The sequence below is a fragment of the Rhamphochromis longiceps genome, linkage group LG18 (assembly GCF_057381845.1).
Source record: "Rhamphochromis longiceps isolate RC_006_pf linkage group LG18, R_longiceps_female_GT1.1, whole genome shotgun sequence".
Taxonomy (NCBI): domain Eukaryota; kingdom Metazoa; phylum Chordata; class Actinopteri; order Cichliformes; family Cichlidae; genus Rhamphochromis; species Rhamphochromis longiceps.
This window is the reverse complement of record NC_140574.1, coordinates 23,069,505-23,093,100: the sequence shown is the minus strand read 5'-3', so window position 1 is coordinate 23,093,100 and position 23,596 is coordinate 23,069,505. Positions and strand designations below refer to the sequence as shown.

The 23,596-nt window shown below is 40.4% G+C and overlaps 1 protein-coding gene across 1 annotated transcript in view; it reads left to right on the top strand.

Moving 5' to 3' along the window:
- LOC146648285 (receptor-type tyrosine-protein phosphatase S-like) overlaps positions 1-15,592 on the top strand; it is a 70,201-nt gene extending 54,609 nt beyond the window's left edge. The window contains exons 22-36 of the mRNA XM_085389215.1: positions 1,108-1,265; positions 3,766-3,780; positions 3,993-4,105; positions 5,828-5,925; positions 6,197-6,320; positions 6,798-6,973; positions 7,123-7,242; positions 9,137-9,291; positions 9,863-10,148; positions 10,839-11,017; positions 11,389-11,515; positions 11,619-11,744; positions 12,528-12,682; positions 12,846-12,981; positions 15,121-15,592. Coding sequence (XP_085245341.1) covers positions 1,108-1,265; positions 3,766-3,780; positions 3,993-4,105; positions 5,828-5,925; positions 6,197-6,320; positions 6,798-6,973; positions 7,123-7,242; positions 9,137-9,291; positions 9,863-10,148; positions 10,839-11,017; positions 11,389-11,515; positions 11,619-11,744; positions 12,528-12,682; positions 12,846-12,981; positions 15,121-15,189 — 2,037 coding nt within the window. The 3' untranslated portion in view covers positions 15,190-15,592. The remainder of the gene's footprint in view (positions 1-1,107; positions 1,266-3,765; positions 3,781-3,992; positions 4,106-5,827; positions 5,926-6,196; positions 6,321-6,797; positions 6,974-7,122; positions 7,243-9,136; positions 9,292-9,862; positions 10,149-10,838; positions 11,018-11,388; positions 11,516-11,618; positions 11,745-12,527; positions 12,683-12,845; positions 12,982-15,120) is intronic.
- The last annotated feature ends 8,004 nt before the right edge of the window (positions 15,593-23,596 follow it).

The window sequence follows — 23,596 nt, the reverse complement described above, 5'->3', positions numbered from 1 at the left end:
TTTGTTTTTTTTAAACTGCTCCCACATTCCAGGCTGTCCGCGTTTCTCTCCTGCAGGCTGTCACTATACATTGTAATCAATACGGCCGAGCTGCTAAAACAATAAAATGCCCATCAGTCAAAGTGTTGTAAGCAAAAGGCAATAACCCTCACATACTTCCATCACCACTGCTAATAAAGAGTGAGTGTACCCGCTGTGGCAGTGGAAGAAATATTGCCTCATGCACCCCTGCTATGTATGTGCATTCAAACTGGAATAGACATAAATATACAACTTAAAATTAGACTAGGGTCTTTATATTAGATTTTTTTCATTATTGGATCCCTTCTAGCTCAGGGGATGCTCTTCCAAACTTCTGCAGAACTAATAAAAAGCAACAGTTCGAGCAACAGTAAGGTTAGGTACATTTTTTTGAGCTACTGTCTAAAATGCTGAGGAAAAATAAAGGCACAAATGCCTGCACATTATATGACTGATCACAATTATACGGACATGTTTTCAGTCTAATGCAATCCACTGCAACAGCTCAGCAATAATGAAAACACTGACCCTGTTTTACTTTTGCAAAAAAAAATGAAAAACCTGAGGGAGAAAACAAACGATTCGACTCTACACTTACTTCTCTGTGTCATAGTCTTTAGAATGACATGACAAAAAGAGCAAGAGAATGAAGGCCGATAAATAAATATTTGCCAAAATACATCAAAAGAGTGTTAAATAAATTTTAAAAATAACCAGTCTTATCATCGGTATTTTCACTACGGGAGCAGGATGGATGAGAAGCAGTATTTTGAATGGCACAAATCAAACAGAGATGCATTGGAGTGAAGATCTCACTCAGCCTGAAGAATGTGGGGATTTGTTGTGAGGAAACACCAGGCTCAGGTTTTCAGGTTCTCTCCAGTTTTCCTGGTGATCCTAATCCACACCTGCTGCAGTAATCCACAGAGATAGAGAGTGCATCAAATTGGAATTTAGTCTCAGGTGTTCACGGTAGACCAAAGTAAAACACAAAAAAATAAAATGCCCTTTTTTTGTCACTGCCTGTCCACAATTTTGTGATCATCTTCTTCTGTGGTGTTTTTTCGTTTACGTTTTTTTTTACAGAAGATGTACGTGGCCAGCCCGTACACAGACCGCGTGATTGCCCCGGACTCAGACCCGCAGCCATTCGATGCAGGTGACGGTCTGATCTGGGTGGTTGGACCAGTCCTGGCTGTAGTCTTCATCATCTGCATCGTTATCGCCATCCTCCTGTACAAAAAGTGAGTGGGATGGACTTCATAAAAATAAAATGTCAAATTTTCCAACCATGACGCTAACTCACACTCTTGGTGACACTGGGTAAATGCCACAGCAGCTTTGATTATGACTCTTCAAGGATAAGACTGACTTTAGTCAAAACTTTTCACAATGACATCAAACTCCATGAAATGCGCAGAAATCTTTTCATGTGTTTCAGCCTCGCTGTTTGTGAATATTCATTCTAACTGAATATGTCAATCTTTGAAGATGTCCCACACATATAATACATTATATATTTAGTAGGGGTGCAACGATACACAAAATTCACGGTTCGGTTCGGTTCGATACTTTGGTGTCACGGTTCGATATTTTCTCGATACAAAATAAAATGTTCATGCATTTTTAATTTGTCATTTATTAAAATTATAAATATATATTTTAACTCAAAAGTAAGTTTTTAAATTTAACCCTAACCCTTGTGCGTGTTTTTTATTTTGACAGCGAATGCACACCTGCGGACCACTTATGTGCAGCCCTGGTTATTTAGCTCATCATATCGCAGCCACAGAAATTATTTTGTCCATGAAACCATAAAGCTGCACTTTCTTTTTGCCTTATAGTCTGATTTGTCATAACTTCTCCGTTTTGTGGTAAGCTTTTCTTTGGCTGTCACTTCTTCACCCTGACCTGTCTTATTTGGCTCAGCAGAACTAAAATATATATCCTGCTGCTTTTACACACGCACTCACATAAGCTCAGCAATTCTCTGCACGATCAACCTCTCACATGTTTAAGCTGGCTGCGGGAGATTTCACTTGTCATGTTTGCATAGTAAGCTAACGATTAATAAGACGATGTCAGAGGAATTGGTGCACAAATTATCATCACTCACCAATCAGTGCTGTCGCTCTCTATACACAGTTCACGCGATTGCAAAGTGAAAGCAAAAAACAAGCGCAAATTCAAATGCGATTTCAATATGTCACATATTGACAGTGGCTCACCGATGCCAATGACATAATTACCCAGCTACATTTCCGAAAGAATGCAAAAGCATTGACATATATTTTTCCTTCCTACGATAGGCCGATGGGCAGGGCAGAGATAGATTTTGGTAGCCCGACTGAAAAAATCGCTAGCCCCAGGACGTCAGGCTAGCGATTTTGCAAGCCCTGTATCTGATTGAGGAATCACTCATCTTTGGAAAAGAGAGTTTATTACAGAGAAATGGCTCTTTCCAAAATAACAGCTATACTATCCGCTTCTTCTGGGCTATATTCTCAGCAGCATATTAAACATATCAGGTCCCCATAAGGAGAATCATGTGCTAACAGCTGTCTAAATGACTCGGGTAAAGTTTGTAGCATGCATGCTTGTTGTTTTTGTCTTTGCACTAGGATGATGTCGGCGTAAATGTGCAGTCATATTCGTTGTGTTCCCACTAGTGCTTTCAGGTTAACCTCGTTAAAATGACCTTAACGCCACAACACGGCAAATCTCCGTTAACGAGCTACCCCTGATAGCCCGTGCATGGGGCTAGACAGCCAACACTTAATGAGCTAACTGCGCTAACACGCTAGCTCCCACCCATGTAATTGAGCATTGCGTGGCACATCCAACATACTGTTTTACTTTAGTCCATGACTCGCTTACCTTCAGGGTCATACGTCACATGAAAACCAAAATAATTCCAAACGCCAGATCTGAATGAGGGGGGGAGGTTCAATTTGCCTGTTGCAAGGAGAGCTTAACTTCTGTCTTGCTAGCTTGCCCTGCGCTCTTCCTTCTGACTATGCTGTCTGTGTGGAGCGCTCAGTGGATCTGCGCTCGACAGTGCAGCCTAGGCGGAGTAGTCGAACGCAGATTCACTGAGCGCTCCACACAGACAGCATCGTCAGAAGGAAAGTTGATAAAATAAATTACAAATGTTGTATTGTTCGATACATATGCGTACCGAACCGAAAGCACTGTATCGAACGGTTCAATATCGATACGAATATCATTGCACCCCTAATATTTAGGGACTGTATTTTTTGGCAAACAAATATGTGTCAGCGACTATTTACAGCAACTAGAGTAAAATACATTTGTGGTTGCTAGTGAGTATTTACAGCAGCGCGATTATGCGTCAAAACTCGAGTCAAGATAAACGACGGTGCCATTACTTATCATCCATGTTCCAGCTGCGCCCGTGTGGCTCACTGATGGGTTTTAGACAGTGCAGCAACATTAAGCATACACACTCAGGTACTATGCTTATATCCTTGTTGCACCTCCTGCTGTTATACTCTTCCACGACAGCTCAACATTCACCAAATTCTCTATGAATTTGGAAATTTTGTTCATTCCTCAGACAGCCATCAAGCAGTCTGACCCTGCTGTAAGCCTGTGATATCTGCTGCAAGCCTTCAAGCATTTGAATGCTAATGCAAAATATTGATTTTCCTCTCTAACAATCTGTCCATTTCCTTCCCTTTCTTCCTCTAATTATTCCTGCCCATGCTCCCATTTCACTGGAAGCAGCAAACCTGACAGGTAAGATTAAACCAATGTCAAGCTCTTTGTACATTTTAACCCACAGTAATTACAAGATACCAGATGCTGTACAAAGAACTTGTATCTGTTAATGCTGTGTTTACGCGAATCAAGCGGCCATGCTAATGACGTGTCAGTACCGAGCCTGCTTTCCTGTCCCCGGTTTGTTTGCATGTGCTAATTGCTCTTTTGACTCACTGGTGTTTCAGCAGTAAGCGCAAAGACTCTGAACCTGGAACCAAGAGCCTTTTGAGCAACGCCGAGATGATGGCCCATCACCCGACCGATCCCGTGGAGATGAGACGCATCAACTTCCAGACTCCCGGTAGGCAGCGTGCGCCTCCACGGGCACCTGAAGAAACACTTTTTGTTCTGAACGATAAAATCTACTTTTGATTGCTCATCGTTTGAAAATGAAATATTCATGCCGGCAGTTTTATTCCTGGTAGAAACCCACAGACGAGATTGAGAAAGTTTTCCTCCTCATCACAGCCAACACATACCTGGCAGCTTCTAGTCGTTTCTGAGATCAAAATGGCTTCTACCCAGGTAGTACAGTCACTGCTTAGTCACGGCTGAGTCATCACGGTGTGACAAAATCTGATTATCTCCGCTCGCCCACAAGCCACATGCCAAGCTGCAGAAAGTAGCATTAGAACAAACAGAAATGACAGAAATCTGCCTTATCAATCTTGAATGTTTAGAGCTCAGAGCGGATTCTCAGAAGTTATGCTGTGGGTTAACAGTGATCATTTGTAAAGTAATTGGCTCTCTTCTCGCCAGCATAACCAACCAAAGCCTCACTTTGAAGTAAATACACAGATTTTGCTGCTTCCCACCCCCTACCGAGCGAGATCTAACAACACAGCTGCTTCGGTCGAGGCAACGGGCCAATGAGGCTTCGCTTTCACTTCTTCCCGTTCAGTTAGCACCATCCTAATAACACATGACCTGAAGGAATTTAATCACCGCTCTCTGTGTATTTTTTGTGGTTGCAATTTATAGAAGCGTTTCGGGGTCCTTGTTGAAAAAGGTGGCGAGATGTGTCACCACAGAGAAAGGTCACCTGCCAGGATATTAAAGGGCAAATGAGAAAGATTTTTATTTAATCAATAGATAAAGGTCTAAAGTTTCTTTTTTTCCCCACATGTTCCTGGGAAGCAAAGAATCCCCCTCCCCACACACACACACTCTCACACATACAGAAGAAAGCACTTCAGAGCTTCTTTCATCATGAGAATTTTTCATGCTCGCGTGGCAGCAACCTTGACGCTCCCTCCTCGCCCACTTCTTCTCCCCTGAGATTTGTGCTTTTGAGACGCTGAAATTTGTTTCCAACAAAACCGGCCGATCCTATCTGAGGTCATTCCGGTCCCGACTTGAACGTTTTGTCGTGCTTACCTGCGGGTGCTGCAGTGCCTGCCTTTAGAGAAAAATCAGCGTTGATGTGAGCACGTGTTTGACGGCTGTAGCAGCACAGCGCGTCAAATGCTTTTCATAGTGCATCTGCGTGCATTATAAATCACCCAAACATCGAAAATGCGTTCTGGAATCTGGCATTGTGAAATCTGTTTATTGCACACAGAGTTTGTGTTAGTTTGATTTATTGTTGAAAGTGTTTGCCTTTTGAATGGGGAATAGATTGCTATAGCTTCTCTAAAGAAACGACTGTACGAGGCAGAGGTTGCTTCCTTTGTGTGCATCCGTGCGCGCGTGTGTGTGTGTGTGTGTGTGTGCGTGCGTGCGTGCACCGCCCTCCTAATTAGTGTTCTGTCTGTGTTTGTTTTCTCTGAGTCGCTGCTCCTCTGATCACAGAGAAAGCAATTTATCAAAGAAAAACAATTTACAAACAAACAAACCTCGCCTCACTTTGTCCGCGCACATGGATCAAAATTGATTTTCTGCCTCAGCGTGTTCCTTAATGATATGTGACATTGTCTGATTGTATAATTATCGTCGCATCTTTGCATATGAGTGATGTCGAGCGGCGGCAATTTAGGTCGCTGAGCTGAAGTCTGCGTGACCTCTGACCCTCATTGTAACGCAGGAATGATGAGCCATCCTCCCATCCCCATCAGCGAGCTGGCTGAGCACATAGAGCTGCTGAAAGCCAACGACAACCTGAGACTCTCCCAGGAGTACGAGGTGAGAAATACTGTATATTATCATTCCATATAATAAATAGATACCATCCTGTTATTTGGCGATGTTAAGCCTGTTAAGCCTTCATAAAACAAGTGTTACTTAACATTTGTTTACCTGCGTGCAGGCTGCTTGTTCATGATTTATTCAGCAGCGCAATTTATTGCTGTAACTCGTCTACATTACAGAGTGCTCTCTTTCCATTATCCTCAAATGCACCACTAAATATGCCAGCACACGCTATTAATGCACGTATTTTGTTGCTCTCTCGCAGTCAATCGACCCGAGTCAGCAGTTCACCTGGGAACACTCCAATCTGGAAGTTAACAAGCCCAAAAACCGCTACGCCAACGTCATAGCGTACGACCACACCAGAGTCATCCTGTCTCCCATAGATGGTGAGGATTTGCTGGAAATGAATGTCAATTAAAGAAGATTGTGAGAGTTCCTAATGGAGGGGGCGGGGCATGTTTGAGCTGACGGGTGGGTGCATAGCACACAAAGAGTTGGTATGGGGAGAGTGATGCGAGAGCTACATGATAGATGAAATCTGAATTTGCGAACAGTGCTGAGACCAACTGTGTGCAGTGGCATGAGACTGACAAACAGCGTGAGTGCATCCAAGTGCAGCCCGCTCTCCTCCAGAACAAGGAGGAGGGGAATGGTTTTGATCTGGAGCTCATGAATTTACACCGACAGATTCTTGTTTGTTTGCTGTCGTCCACTAGTCATCCAGCAGCCTGTCTGCTGGAAGCCACGGCTGTCAGAAACAAACAGTTCGTTAGGCTGTTGGATGTCATACACGGGGGTTAATTTATTGTGCCACTTGCGCAGATTGCAGTTTAGCAAGAGACTCAGAAGTGTCTCGCTTGCAGGTATCCTGGGGAGCGACTACATCAACGCCAACTACATTGATGGCTACAGGAAGCAGAATGCCTACATCGCGACGCAGGGGCCGCTGCCAGAGACGTTCGGGGACTTTTGGAGGATGGTGTGGGAGCAACGGGCTGCTTCTGTCGTCATGATGACACGCCTGGAGGAGAAGTCACGGGTAAGAAAGCAAGACCTTACCCACTGACCCACATCTGCAATTTCAATTATCCAGAGTCATACTGCATACATGAAACTGAAGAAGAACGTCGCTTTTCTTCTGAGAACTGCAGTACCGATGAGGCTAATGCTTTTCTTCGATCCTCGCAGATCAAGTGCGATCAGTACTGGCCGAGTCGTGGCACGGAGACATACGGGATGATCCAGGCCACGCTGCTGGACACAATGGAGCTGGCCACTTTCTGTGTTCGCACCTTCTCCCTGCATAAGGTACATTATTTCACGCCTCCTGTTCCACCTGTGTGCCCCTCGATTCACTTCTCTGCCCTCACCTCCCTTAAGTTTACGGACATATCCACAGAGAACAGCTTTGATCTCTTGAACTTACAATTTGGAAGCAGGAGCAACTGAAGTAATCATGAGCGAGCAGCGCGTGTGGACACAGAGGATAATAGATTAGTCTGGGCTTTGTGGAGTGTTCAAACCAGGCCAGCCTCCCTGTGTCAGGGACTGTGATTTGATCTCTGTTGGAGGCAGAGCAATTTCTTGTGGCACAGGGCTAATCTAGGACCGTCAGACTGGCGCGTCTCTCTCTGGCCTACTTACAAACAGAAACTAGGCCAGCTGTAGTTTCCAAGTAATACTCCACCTCTCGAAATATTTGTTTATGTGTTGTAAAATGTTGCGTTAGATTAACAAATGACGAAGAGAATAATAATAGTAGGCTGAAGTACTTTTATGTACGAATAGCTTCTTTCAGCTGCTCACCTTTTTTACAGCGGATGTCCTTACCCAGCCAGCCCCCTTATGTTAGGCTGGGGACCAACAGTGGGAGCAATAGATGTGTATCCTGCATCATCATAATAATGTTGGTCCAGCATCAGCATTGCAGCTGACAAATCGCATTGTTGTGATGTCATAGCTTTGCAATGTGGAGTCGAAAAAACCCCACTCTCTTAATATAAAACTCTTTTGGATCAAATAGTCGGTATTTCAATAGTTTTCTATACAACATGGTAAACGTATGATTAAACTGAGGTTTGTTGTTAGCCACATTTAGCTTACTAATCTTGGTTTGGTAGTGATAGTTTTTAATAGCATTAGCTAATGTCTTGGCTAATGCTAACTGAATACTCATACAATATTGTTGTGATGATGTAGGAATAACACCAATACTGGGTTATCAGATTGTGTGTACACTAGCAGTCCTCTTTTTGATATTGGGGTTGTGCTTTTCTCTTTCCCCTGTGAGCTAAAGACATTTTGTGATGTTTTGTAGCTATCCATACATAAAAAAGTTAGCAAACATGCTAACTCCTACATATCAAAATAACCCTTTGTTTCTTGTTTTCAGTTCAATTATTTTGAGTAAATTCTTTTCGTCTTAAGACCAGTGGTCAGTTTTGTGTTTTTAAATGCAGATCCCTGTGAACTTTGATTACGCATTAAATAATTTGCATGAATAAAAACATGTATAAATTTACATTAATTTTAGAGGAAATTTCTGGGATCAAGATTTAATCCGTGTTTGTTTTTAAATTACATTCCTACCAAAATAAGAAACTGGTAGGTTTATGAATTTTATTAAGCATCTGATTTCTTTGCTTCATTTGCATTCGGCTTTGTATCTATTGCATCTTATTATAGTCATAGTTTAATGTGTGTACACACCTTACTCAGTTTCCACTTTTTCTAACACATCAAATATTCTATCTGTCTTAAAACTGATTATTTGGTATATTTGCTAAAAGTCTGACTAGTCCCGTTATAGCCACTAAGTTAAAAACATTATCTTTCCTATTTGGTTTAAATTCTGTATCCTGTGAGATTTCTCTCAAATAAAATCATTCCACTTTTCTTTCTGCATTGCTCTACAAATCCTCCTCCAGGTTTTAACTGTACTATTGACAAACTCATTTTATTCCCAAAGGAAATTATTGAACCATTTCATTCCTAAGCTCAAGATGGTTTTTGGAACACACACTTGCAATAATAGATAATTAATCTTGTCAAAGATGGTTAAATTTAACAACTTCCACCTCTTTTGTTTAATCAACTTTTTTTATAAGAGTCTGTGCTAATGAAGCTTACAAATGTCGCCATACAAGTTGTTTTGGCTTAAGTGACACTAACCTCAGTTTTTCTCACATGTTTCTCACATCAGAGTGGAAGCAGCGAAAGGCGAGAGGTGCGTCAGTTCCAGTTCACAGCCTGGCCCGATCACGGCGTGCCAGAGTATCCCACCCCCTTCCTCAACTTCCTACGCAGAGTCAAAGCCTGCAACCCCCCTGATGCTGGACCTATCATTGCTCACTGCAGGTATGCTCACACCCACATTTAATCTATCTTGGAGATAAATAGGATCAATGCGGCTTTCATCATGACTGTGAAGCTTTATTGAGGGAGCGTTTAACTTGGAAAAATGACTGGGAAAGTGGCTGATTTGCTACGCTAATTTCATCTGAAGGTAACAATATCCGACCCTTGCGGAGCTCACTAAATTTCACAGCTGTTTGATCTGCAAAAAACTGAAGAGATTGAAAATTGCATTTTCACTGGTTGGTTATGCTGGGAACTGTTTCTTGGCTGAGTACAGAAAATTCCTTAACTCTCTAGTGGTCAACAGAAATAGTGTGAGAGGACTTGCTATCATTGCGTAGGATGCAATGTAGCCACTGGAAAAATACAGTTTGTCCTGTTCATTCTTTATATTTTTAGTAGATTATATCATTTCGGCTAATTTTTTATTCCCAGTCTTTGGGCCAAGCATCAGCTATTTTTACATTTGACCTGAACTTCTGAAAAGACCCATAAAAACATTGTAATCTTTAAAGAAATCTTACTGAAGAAAATATCAGTATATAAGACGTCTTTCCTCCTCCTATGTCAGTGCCGGTGTTGGTCGCACTGGCTGTTTCATTGTCATCGACGCCATGCTAGAGCGCATCCGACACGAGCGCACTGTGGACATCTACGGTCACGTGACCCTGATGCGCTCACAGAGGAACTACATGGTGCAAACGGAGGACCAGTACAGCTTCATCCACGAGGCCCTTCTGGAGGCTGTGGCATGCGGAAACACTGAAGTGGCTGCCAGGAGTCTCTACTCCTACATGCAGAAGCTGTCCAAGGTGGAGAGCGGAGAGCATGTGATTGGCATGGAGCTGGAGTTTAAGGTGAGAGTGGAGGCAGTGGAGCTGGAAACCATTTAAATGAAATGGAAGGCAAGCAGATTTGACGTCTGATATTTGTTTGAGATGTAGAAAATATTGGCAACATTGTCTCCAAATTTCAAAAAAGAAGTGCCCATTTGAAATAATTGGTTTGATAGTGTGTCTGTGAGTTGTAAACCTTTAAGCTAGACGTGATCTTTGCCTCACAGGTTGGTTTAGTATAGAAAATATTGTTAGAGGCCCAATGATGATATAACACCCATATCTTTGTGATAAAAATAAAAAAGATAATTAGAGCCTGTACTATTTTCAATTTATTAAGTAGTTAAGATAACTCTTGGCTTGTTCCAGTTTCTCAGCTATGACTACATGAATTTATGCTGTTGTTTTACTTTTTGGCAGCAAACTGATTGTTTTGTGTGTTTGGGCTGTTGTTAAACAGTTATTGGATTAAATAATCAATTAAATAATCAGAAAGATGATTTAAGAGTGATTTGAAAAACATTTACTTGATTCATATACTTAAAGATACAGTGTGGAAAATGTCACCAGCAGATGTCAGTAGAGGGTAGATTTCTTACCCCTCTCAATTCAAGTGCATGATTCTATCCATGATGCCCACAGTAGGAAAAAAATTACTGACTGCGCATTTAAAAGAATATAAACACTTTCCTTCATTTTCTCTCCACCCAGCGCCTGGCTAACACCAAAGCCCACACGTCCAGGTTCGTCACAGCCAACCTGCCTTGCAACAAATTCAAGAACCGACTAGTTAACATCATGCCCTATGAAACCACTCGCGTGTGCCTCCAGCCCATCAGAGGACTGGAGGGGTCCGACTACATCAACGCCAGCTACATAGACGGTTACAGGTATGTTTTCGTCCTGCAAACGCTAATATGACCTGACCTCCTCCCTCCGCTGCGGTCCTCTTATGATGGTTTGATGAGTGAATGGACTGGATAGCTTTTCACCACATTGCTCTCACCTGTCACTTCCTGTCAGATCTGTCATTACTGTGTACATGTTGCCACTATTTGTCTTGCTGCATGGCACTCATTTTGGTCCAGTGAAGACTTTCTGATGATTCAGGCATTCAGAGTCATTGTACACACATGTTGTGACTGTTGCTTTTCTTGCCTGCAGCCTGACCCCCTTTTAAGTCTGATTCTTGACAGATGAAGAAACAAGGAGGGAAAAGGAGGTGACAACATAATGTGTGTTTGTGTGCGTTTGTGTGTAGGCAGCAGAGAGGCTACATTGCCACCCAGGGTCCACTGGCTGAGACTACAGAGGACTTCTGGAGAATGCTGTGGGAACACAACTCCACTATAGTAGTTATGCTCACTAAGCTGAGAGAAATGGGACGGGTATGGACAAAATACACAAAGCTAAATAAACAACAGGTCTTGTAACATTGCAGCCCTCTTGCATATGATTACTGAAGACTTCTTATGTGTTCTGCTCTGACAGGAGAAGTGTCACCAGTACTGGCCCGCTGAGCGCTCAGCAAGGTATCAGTACTTTGTGGTGGACCCCATGGCGGAGTACAACATGCCTCAGTACATCCTCCGAGAGTTCAAAGTTACAGATGCCAGGGTTGGTTCATGCTTTGCTTAAAGTGTCCTCTTGCATGTTGCATTCAGAAAACGGTGTAACATCACACTCTGAGGTTATTCAGGAGTATTTTGTCAGTGCTGTTAGCAGGCAGTGGCGCACAGCATGTACTATCGACCTGTAGTGTGTGCTGGTTAGTGTGTGTTTTCTATGTGAATGTGTGTAACACAGCAGGTTCAAGATATTGACAGACTCCTATGGATCACTCATTCAACCATACTGTCTCCAGATTACCTTGACATTGTGTGTGTGTGTGTGTGTGTGTGTGTGTGTGTGTGTGTGTGTGTGTGTGTGTGTGTGTGTGTGTGTGTGTGTGTGTGTGTGTGTGTGTGTGTGTGTGTCAGTCATACATAAATCCAGTTAAGCCTGTCCTGCCCCGACGCCACATTGACAGATGCTCTATTGATCTCCATTAAAGGGGAGTCAGAAAGGCTGAGCAGAAGAGAAAAGATGTAATTGCCTTCTGAGAGGCTGACAATAGCAGACGCACTGACGTTACAGCTTTAAGTTAACCACAACCACTGATCCAGGATCAGATAACAGTAATCATTAGAAGGAAGAGAGGATATTGCCTGGCAGTCTCACTCCTCAGTCAATACAGCGAGAGGAAGCTTTGTAAATAATCATTTCGAAATAATCACCTTGCATGAAGACCAACTGCACATTCAAGGACAAGCGTCTGAATATGTGAGAAAGACATCAGATAGATGTTCACATCCATATAGTGTGCAGGTTATTGTTTTAACTGATTCTTCGCTCCCCCAGGACGGCCAGTCACGAACAGTGCGTCAGTTCCAGTTCACTGATTGGCCAGAGCAAGGTGTGCCCAAATCTGGGGAGGGCTTCATCGATTTCATTGGCCAAGTGCACAAAACCAAGGAGCAGTTTGGCCAGGATGGACCAATCTGCGTTCACTGCAGGTAAGCACCGGACTTTATATTAGACAACTCGTCATTGGTAATTAAATCACAGTTTAATGTGACTCTCGCCTTTGTAATAACAGTAGTGTGTGTGAGAATCCAGCACACTGTTGATCTGACACACTACATACTCTAGTAAAATTGTTTTCCTTTGTGGCTGCAGTGCCGGTGTGGGGCGGACAGGTGTCTTTATCACTCTGAGCATTGTCTTGGAGCGGATGCGTTACGAAGGGGCGGTAGACATCTTCCAAACTGTCAAAATGCTGCGGACACAGAGACCAGCCATGGTGCAGACTGAGGTAAACACACACTCATTAACCAGGGCAGAGACAGTGAAGTAGAGCGCTGCATTAATGAGAATGGTGGTATTTGACATTTAGCTTATTGTTTATTTTAACTATTTGGTGATTAAAGGAAAATCTCTCTATTAAAGTCTTTTTGTAAAGAATAATGTGGATTAAGAAACCATTAGATTCATATTATCACCAAGCGTTTAAAATTCACCCAAAGTATCAGAGATGGAAATGTTAACCACATAAACGAGATCATAATTCCACTGGTTGTGTATGTATTTGCAGTCAGATCTGGGAAAAGAACAGAAATGTCACTAGCATAAGAGTTTAGAATTATATTCATTATCTGCCCAAGAAGCTAAAGTGCTTCGCAGCTTGGCATGCTGAACTGTACTGCATATTTTTAATCCATGCTACAATAACACAGGCAAAGCCTTAATGTCATTTAGGCAGCGCTAGCTATTGATGAGCAGTCCCACCCACATCAATATACATTTGCATTAGCATAAGTAGGACACTGAAAGGAGGAAATAGCCCCCAGAGTGTGAATTTTTCATTGTAAACTGTAACAGCAACACACACAAGCTGGTGGAGCACTTTGTAACAGTGTCATGTTATATTCTGTATACAGAAGCAAGGTATGCACATGGTTTAATTCATAGTTTTATTTGCATAAACATGTGAACGCATATTTGATAAAGTGCTGTGCTTTACACTATGCACTAGTGCACTGTTTTACTATGTAAAAATTAGAGATGGCACGATACCACTTTTTTATGTCCGATACCGATATCATAAATTTGGATATCTGCCGATATGATATGAATCCGATATAGTGTTTTTAATCAATAAAACTGTTTTTTTTTTATATCTTGCTGCATTTTGTATAAGTTCATACTCAAGTTTTAAAAAACAAGAGACTGAAGCTATTCTGTTATACCTGTATGCAAAAAATACACTGCAACCAAAATATTTCATAGTTCAGCAAAACTGATCAATCTAATGAACTTAAACCTGCTCCATCCTTCCTATTCTGGTATTTTAAAGAGTAAGCAACCTAACTAACAGGGTTGAAAACTCCCAGCAAAAAAAAAAAAGAAAAAGAGAAAGGGAACCCTCCACCCTCCACCTCATGATGCTTAATGATGCATAATCAACTTTAATTTGATGCAGTGTGAAGAAAAATGCACAGAAATCAATTATTTTTCTACAGTATTTAAATAGATTCAACATCTTTCTTCAACAGAATTGCAGACTGCACAGATGGTATCTTCCCAAAGGAAAAAGTAGTATAGCTTACTAGGGTATATTAGACTTAATAGTTACTATATACAGTAATGGACTTCTATATATTTCACATCAGATTAAAACTTTGGGTGTAAGATTCAGATAATTATTTATTAAAAGCTAGACATTTTAAATGAGAATAAGAAAGAAAAGTATGTCTTTGTGCTCCCTTTTCCCTGTTCATGCCCCTGGCTAAACTTTGCCAGGGGGGCCCCTGCACAGTTACCAGCCGTCAGCTGCGTAGAAAAGGATCCTGGTGTAGAAAGTAATATTAAATACATTCTAACAACAGATTATCAAGCTTAAACGTGCTGCTGTTGTTCAGCCGCTGGTTTCCTCTTTCTGGCGCAAAGTGGGCAATAAACAAACAAGTGAGAAAAGCCGATCAGCTGATCATTGATCAGTTTCAGGATTGAAGTAGCAACAGGAGAGGGAGGGAGAGAGAGGCAGTCGCTCCATATATCGGTGGTTAAGCTTAACGCTGGAATGCTTTACAAACATTCAGAGATAAACTTACACACTTGCTTTACTTCTCTCGGAGATGAGATGAGGCTCCAAATGCTCAACCAGACCGTCGACAGGTCTCGCGCCACAGCCACTCTATCACCTGACCTATGAATCATTTGAGAAACATGAATGAAAAAAAGCATATACCTCAAGGGAGAAGCCACTGTTGTGTCTATACATAACAGAAACCTTAGCTAAGAGCCAGTTTTAAAGTATCTGTAAGCACTTTGTTACTAGCAGCTTGTTGTAAAGCCACAGGCTTGGTTTGGAACTGCATTTCTTCCAAATATATGACACTCTGTTTATGGGAAATATATTTTTCCCTTATTTGTACTTGTGTTTTTCACACAGGACGAGTACCAGTTCTGCTACCAGGCTGCTCTCGAGTACCTGGGTAGCTTTGACCACTATGCAACGTAAGAGAACAGACAACCATCCATCCATCTTTCTGCTTTGAGGTCCACAAACAAAACCAACCGAGTGAGCCAACAGAAAGACGGCGTGAGATAAACGTGAACATTGAACCTTTTCCGGGAGCGAGATTCAAATTCTGCACCAACGAGGACAAAAAGCAACAAAAACAGCAACAAGAAAATCTCTGTCTAACAGCGTCTCAGCAGGAGTTTCCCTGAGGAGCTGCTGGGTGTGGAGACTATCCATGTGTAATCCATATACTTACCTCAGTGTTCCAGTGTGAAGGACGTATAATACATGTGTGTTGTGGTCAGCTATCTCCAATATGAACCAGTGAAATACAAATGGCTTCTGAACAGGAATTATGATACTCTATGTGTATAAAACAAACAAACAAACAAACAAACAAAGATTTTAAAAAAACTAAACAAAAAAAACACAAGAGCCTGGATATTTGCTGCACCCTAAATGGGCTTTTTATCCTCAACTTTGTATCTATTGGTTTGATGTACTAAAGGGGTTACAAAGTGCAAAGGTGAACGTTTCTATGTGTCTGTGAGTCTATTTCTAAGGTGTCTACTGCTACCATCAGTAGTCCTGCCTGTAGTTTGACTAGGTCGTGGCTCAGCAGAAGCCTTCAGTATGGACTCACCACCCCGAGGACTGTTGGAGAAGCATGTGGATGATCATTTACCTGATGCACAGTGCCAAGAGAAACCATGCAGCGTGAACATAAACTGTGGCCTAAAAGGAGAGGTGACTCCTTCTTTCATCCAGCATAACATAATCAGACTAGAGACCGCTCCTTAAAAAAAAACACAACACAATAACAAGGATGAGTTGGCAGCCCCAAACAGCTGACCTCGAAACAGCGATTAAAACCTACTGCTTTCTTCACTCAACAAAGCTTGCTCGCTATTTGCTGTAGTCCTTGTTCATCTTCCAGCTTGGCTCCTCTTGATGTCAGTCCTATCGGTTCAGTTCAGCAGTGGCTTACTGAAGAGAGGCTTAATGAAAGAAAGAACTGAGCTCCAGTCAGTGTCTTTCTCTCTCTTGAGTTCAGAGAGCCATCTTTCTGTAGATTTTTCTGTTTTCACTGTATGTCTTTGCCTTACATTGACTTTATTTTTTTTCTTGCGTCCTTCACATGCTGCTTCATGCTCGCGCAAACCGTGTTAAAGCTTTTATTGCCGTGCATTGTCTTCACTCGAGGATGAAAATTTTTTGTTTGGTTGGTTTTGTCCCGATCATCTTCCTCCACTGAAGTTCTCCTACTTGAATTTTGCCGCTTCTGCAGTTGAACCCTTGTGTTAATTGCTTTTCCTTGCTAAGGCTACCGTCAGTGAACGATTACAGGAAAAAATTCAAATTACATTCAAAGCTAGTAGTGAACCGCTCACTTTCAACAGTCCTCTGCCTCTATCCCATCCTCCTGTTAACCCTATTAAAAGTTTCTCTTTTCCTTAAACCCTTGTTGTACAGAACATGCTCAGCTTTACCGACTGATAGATCCCCGCCCTCCCCTTCCAATTAAGTATGACTGCACAACTCCTCGATATGGTTGTTTATCTTTTTCTGAATTTGAAATGTAGTCATGATTGGTCCCACGTGGTGATTAAACAGCACAGCGATGTTCCAATATAGCAGACATCTCGACCGAAATCACCGATTGTGTACATACAGTCTATCATTGGAGTCCTATACAGTACAGTTGCATAACGTCTGAGCACAAAATATAACGTGGGATTGGATGTGATGTAGTACTTATTGTCGCGAAAAAAGAAAAAAAAAAGAAAAAAGCCTTATTGTTATTGTTCACTTCGTCATATTTATTTTGTATGATTTTTTTTAAAGGATATTTATTATGACTGTTTTGTTATTTTTTAAGTTTGTTTTTATTTATTTGGGATTTCTAGCAGTTCTATCCAATAAGACGATGTTTATTTGCTTCTTTGGCGAGCCATTGTTAAAGTATGATATTGTCACTTTTTTTATTTTGTCTTTAACCGTCCATTTTGGTGCTTTTTTTTTCTCCTTTTTTTTTAAAGAAAATTGCTTTATTGTTATAACGTATGCCCTCAGTGTAGGGTGCTATTTGATACTGATTACTGATGTCCAACTAGTCAGCTAGAGATGTACGTACAATAGAGGCAGGACTAGCTTCAGTTTACAGAGATGCCCTTTCGATGCTCTCCCTCGTTCAACCTCCATAGCTGGAGGTACGTTTCACCCCACCGTGATAGGTGTAAGGGCATCAGAGAAATTAGATATATAGAGCAGACTACAGGGCAGATCGGTGAAGACCTCCTGGCAAGCTGTTGGTGTTTAGTTTGCTTGAAAGCACATGGTAGCAAGTGTATTTTTGACAGAGAATGGATAAGAATTGCCTAGCTACACACTTTACACACCCTGAAAAGTTATTGTTTGAACCTGAAATGATTCTCATATGAACTCTATGTGTGGTCCATAAGTCTTGACAATGTTTGACATATATGAAATATGTTATTCCTTCGATTTCTAATGATTATTGTGTCAAGAGAAATATAAAAGGCACACGCGAAACATTATATGAAATGTGTTGAGGGAAAAGCTCTGGTGATGCCATACCCCTCACTTATGTACCTGTTCTTTCCTTTCGAACCATAGATGTAGATATTGTATCTCGACTTTGTATTAAAAGCAGGATGATTGGATATACAGCACAATGAGCTGCTTGATTCTTGTGGGGGGGGGGGTAGCTCTTTGGTGTGATTCACTCTTCGATCACTAGATGGGGCCAAAGTCACTGCACCTACTCTTCAGTAGTGCGCACACAAACAGAATCTGTTTGGATTCGGTTTAGCCTCCTTTTTCCACTCAAAATGTACAAAATTCTTTAGCTTCAGCTTTTACTAAAATCTTGAAAAATTGCAGGTGAGTTCTTGGTCTTGCAGGTACTTCTTGTGCTAATCAAGCAAAAAGCCCTGCCTGAATGTAAAAAGTGCAGATGGTTGACTGAAAATGTTGCCCTATACAAACTGAGAGAAAGAGACGACCATTTACACTGATTGGTCACTTCATTAGTTCCACCTTCCTTGTGGTTGTTTAAACGATGATCAGTTGGTACAAAGGGCTCAAGTACTGTTGCCTTCCTATCAGCTCCAAACAATGTACTGATTCTTCTCTGACTTCTGACATCAACAAGGGATTTTGGCTCAGAGAACTGGAGCTCCCTTACTCGGTACTCTTGGTGTTTTTGTGGGAAAATAACAGCAGATCAACAGTTGTTCTGCACTGGTGCCAGACAGACTGGTCCGCCACTTAAAATCAGCTCACTTCCCCATTCTGTTGCTCAGTCTGAGCTTCATGATCCCGTATGCACACCGAAATGCATCAAATTGCTGCCATGTGATTGGCTGATTAGATGTTTGTGTTAAAGAGCAGGTAAACCCAATAAAGTGGCCGGTGAACGTGTATGCACTTTCTAGTCTTACTAACCACTCAGAGGGTTTTCAGCAAAACAAAGAATATTCATGCATTCAGATACATATTCATGTAGCTCTTTATCTTACCTATAATAATGAATGCATGAGGCACAATTTGACGTTGACCAATATTCTTAATTTTAGTCTACCTAACTCGTTCCTGAGCCTCGGCCACCTCTACATCTTCAGTATCGAGGTTTATTAATGAGTTTTTTCAAAGGATTAACTCTAAATATTAACAATAATTTTTTTTTAAACTTTGACTTTTGACTATTTAAGCTCAGCGACAAGTTTAAAATGTTATAATCCCAAGTTCACGTATCCATAAGGCTTTGACTCTATACAGTTCTAATACATTATATCTAATATATCATCTCTATAGCACAGTAGTGACGATGTTCATTATAAAAATCTATAACTGTTGTCACATCACAGGTTCCTTACTTGATAAAATTAAGTAGGCAAGTAAATTTTATTCCTATAGCACATGTAAAACCAAAGTGCCTTATACTAACATAACAAAGAATATTCAGGTTCGTGAAAAATGTATGCCACACACATTCACAATGTTTACATGGAATAACTTAACAACAACCAATCGTCCAATCACCATTCCAGAAATCAGCAGTTTCTAAAAGTTTGACAGAAATGTTTGTTTTTCCAGAGTTTCAGTGTAACGACTGCAAAGGCACAAGCCCCGACCTCAGGATGATCAGGAGTGTTTGAGAATCAGATCTTAATGATTTTAAACAATACATGGATGCCACAAATCTGTCACGTGCAGTAACAAGACCATTTAAACACAAACAATTAAATTGTTAAAAATAGAGATTTTGATGTGTCTGTTGGGAATTTAAACCAGCCTAATAATGAACAGAACTCCATTTCAGGTATTTTAAATGGAATTTTATTCAGTTAAAATTAAACTTTTAACATAAAAATTATATTTAAGATACCTCCACTTCTTCTAAATAGTCAAAAGTAAAAAAATTTCACATTACAAAAATGTCTTTCATCCCTCACCCCATCCATTTAAAGCCACCCGTCAAAAATATGGATTGAACAAACCAGAATTTATGGCAGATAGTGACGGAAACCAGGACTGGACAGACTACTTTCCTTTCATCAGGAATGTTGCTCCTCGGATTAGTGATAGGGTCTGTTTTCAAAGCACATGCCATGCACAAAGAGATTATCAACTGCTGTTCACTAATGCTCACGAACTTGCCTGTCCTAGGCAGAGCTCTACACGTGTCTGACGTCTGGACTAAATCTGAAAAATCTGCCTGCCATCCTCATTGTTCCTGACTGTTATCAGTCTGATATGAACATCTGCTGCATCTTACACTGTTTCTTATCAGACGGGGCCAAATGTTAACTTACTATTTCTTTGAAATCTCTCTAAAAGCCAACCCCTCACTGCTGTTAAATGTTGCACAGAGGAACAGAAAGGGAAAGTCAAGAAATGCATTGTTCTGTCCATGAAAGGCACATTTACATGCGCTTTCATGACTCCATGCTGGTGCACGTCCTTAATGAGATGTGTTAAAACACGTCAGGTATGTTACAAAATCAACATTATTTGCCTGTACACGGTTTTGTGCCCCAGTTGGTTCCACACCTACAGACAAGTCACAGCAGTCAGTGTGAAGCACCCGTGATGGTGTCAGCGTTAGGGCTGAAAAATTCCTATTATGTGAATTATTTAAACACATATGCTTGAATTTAATTTCACTCTGATTGACATTAATTGTACATAGCGTTTACAGGTTAAAAAAAAACACTCAGTTAAATTAAAACTTTTATGTTTACACAATTTCTTTGATTACCTTTCTTTTTATAGCAGTTATCACTAAGGAAAATCTGATCATCAAAAAAACAAACTGGCTGCTCAGTGGAGGAGGAAGGAAAAGAAAACCAAAGAAAGATCCTTAACCTGAGTTGATTTTATACTTCATAACAGAAACAGTCTTCTACCGCAAGAACTTCTTCACTGCTTCCATAATACGCAGTATTACTCTGCATGTACATGCAGTACATAAGTGGGCGAAATAAATACTAAAGTGTGTTGCATATTACTAGAAAATGCAACTGTATAAACTTTATTTTCATTCTTGAACTTGTATACAAAAACAAAGAGATTTCCTAAGATCCTCTGTCAGAGCAGACACTTTTGTTTCAGTTCTCAGAGGTTGTGGCTCTGTTTCATTACAACATCTCATTAAGAAAACATTGCTTCATTATTTACACCTGTGCTTTCCCCCTCTCGCATATCAAAATATGCCGCGATGCAGAAGAGCACAGTTGTTTTGACAATCTAATATTTCATTAATTTGCAAGGTGGTCTGCAGATGGCACCGGGGTGCAGAGGTTAGTGCGATTTCCCAACAGCAGCTGAAGCCTCCTGCTTGGCTCCTCTCTGTGTGAGTTCTCTTTGTGTCTGCACCACTTTTGTCCCATATTCCAGAGACATGCTGCTTTAATTTGGTATTTTAAATTGGCTTTAGGTGTGTGTGGTATTAGCCCTGTGAGATGGACTTAAAAATTCTAAAAAATGGTCAAACTGATTCGACTTGTTCACTCGAGTCAAAGTAAAGAAGTACTGAAAGTATACAAGAAAAAGTAGATCTTTATTTATTTGCCAAGCCATCTGAACCTCATGTCACATTAATATTAATGCAACTTAGATCCAATTCTAATGAATGCACCCAGCTTGAACATCTGTTGCGTAGAACACAAGCAGAGAAACTTAAAAAAGGAACTATTTTTGCTGTTGCCTGCATTGTAGATGGGTGACCTTCCCTTCAAAGCTAAAATAGAAAAATGAATAGACCCAGAGGTTAAAGTGGGGTTTGGCAGGTGGAGAAAAACAGTTAGAAACAGCTACAGTAATTTCCAATGTGAACAAAGCCGATTTTTTTTTATGATATTTTATTATGGTGATCTATTGTACGTGTAATCATGCATGGAAATTAGCTATCAGCTAACTCTGGTACAATGCATCAAATGGCAATACTGACAGCCCCTTTTTGAATAACATTCATTTAAAAAAGAAAGAAAGATGTTGCATGAGCTAACACGGCTGATTTTTAGCCTCCAGACAGTATAAAGCTAATATACAGGTGGAATTCAGTGAGTGAATCTAAACGTAACCTAACTCTGACCATGAACACCACAGACACTCTGCACAAGTCTCACACAATGCATAAGTGTAAACTTTGCCACAATACCTCCGCCTGTGTTAAACTGCCTGGAAATTTCATGCAGTCTTTAAAAAATAATACGTTAGTATACTTCAATTTGTTTTGCAGGATGTTTCACTGTATAAACAACATAACTTCAGCAACAAATCTTGTGTAGCTTCGATATCCGTACAAAAAAAAACAAAAAAAACAACTGAAATTACTGGTTTATCAAATCTAAATGAGTAGTGCTTACGTTTAAAAAATAATCTCGTATCTTCCTCTTTTGTCTTTCTGATATCTTTCTGTATCTTGGAGTGATTTTATCTCACATTCTTTTCTCTGTCTGGGAACTACAGGAGCGAAACCTTTACTTTTAACTTCACCTTTGTACACAAACAGGTCGCGTGTTTGCCCACATTTGCTGAGCTATTAGAAAAATTACCTGCAACCTTGCTTCTTTTACATACATATATATAATTTGTTCGCATTTATTTATTTATTGTGGAAAAACGAACCCGACATTTCTGATAAAATGTAGGGAGTAAAAGTACTACAAATTTATTATAAAATAAAACTCAAATAAATGCTAATTTCAAGAAAATTCAGCTTAAATACAATATGTCTGCCTCTGGCCCCAGGACCCCCTGCACCCTAACTTGGATATGCTATTAAGAAAATTAATGGAGACGTGTAATGTCACCTGTTACGGTGGTAGAAAGGGACTTTATTTACAACTGTATAAAATGACTTTTATCAAAAAATTATTTGTCATCCTATTAGATAATGTGCAGTGAAATCAACTGTGCCATTGGAAGAACAGTGTGCAGTAACTAATGAACTAAACACAACGATATAAATTAAACACACAGCAAATGAATCATGTACATCAGGAAAAAGGCGCTAGCTTCAGCTTTTGCAGTCTTTAAATCACCTTCAGCAACAACATTCATAAATCACCCACAGTCCTGTGCTGTAAATTACTAATTAAAGTGTTGAGCTTTTTCTTTTAGACTCTTAAGGAAAAGTTAGCAAGCATCAGCAATTCTACTTTTTCATTACTTCAAGACCAAATGATTTGGTAACACTTTATAATCATGTCTTCCATTTAACTACCTGGTATAACTCCCTGGTAATTATATGTGCCTTATATTTAAAAGGTGGGTACACTGGAACAAGTCAGATTTTTACAAGAAACAAGGAAATAATTATGCAGTAAGTAAATTTAAGTTGTGCATAACTAATTTTAAGTTGTATCTAAACTGGGTATTTTACAGGAAAGGAGACACTAATTATACAAAGTAATATAGTCATTTTGAGCACTGTGTAATTTTGTGGAAAATCAAACAGTATTTCTTCATGTTACATATAGTACACTGTGCTTTTTGGGCCTTTTTGGATCATATTATGGATTTTCCTTAACTTTGCCTAAGCTGCAGGTATGTTATAGGAAAGGAGACATGACTTTCTGAAGATTATGTTTGAATCGAGTTTGAGAAAGAAAAACAAAAAAGTAAGGCCAATAACATTTTAATGTAGATAGGCCTGGAAATTTTTTGCGGTATTTATACGATGGGTGGATCGACTGGATCGACTAAAAATCTTCAAATCTCTTTTCTGAAAATCGTCTGAATGCAATAATTTAAAAAGAAAGTTACCTAGGATTTTCACATTTTTCAAAATTCTCTTACCAAAAATCTTGGACAAGTTTTGGACACCTTGCACACCTTGGCCTTAAGGTTAAAGGGCAGGTTTTCAGAAAATCTT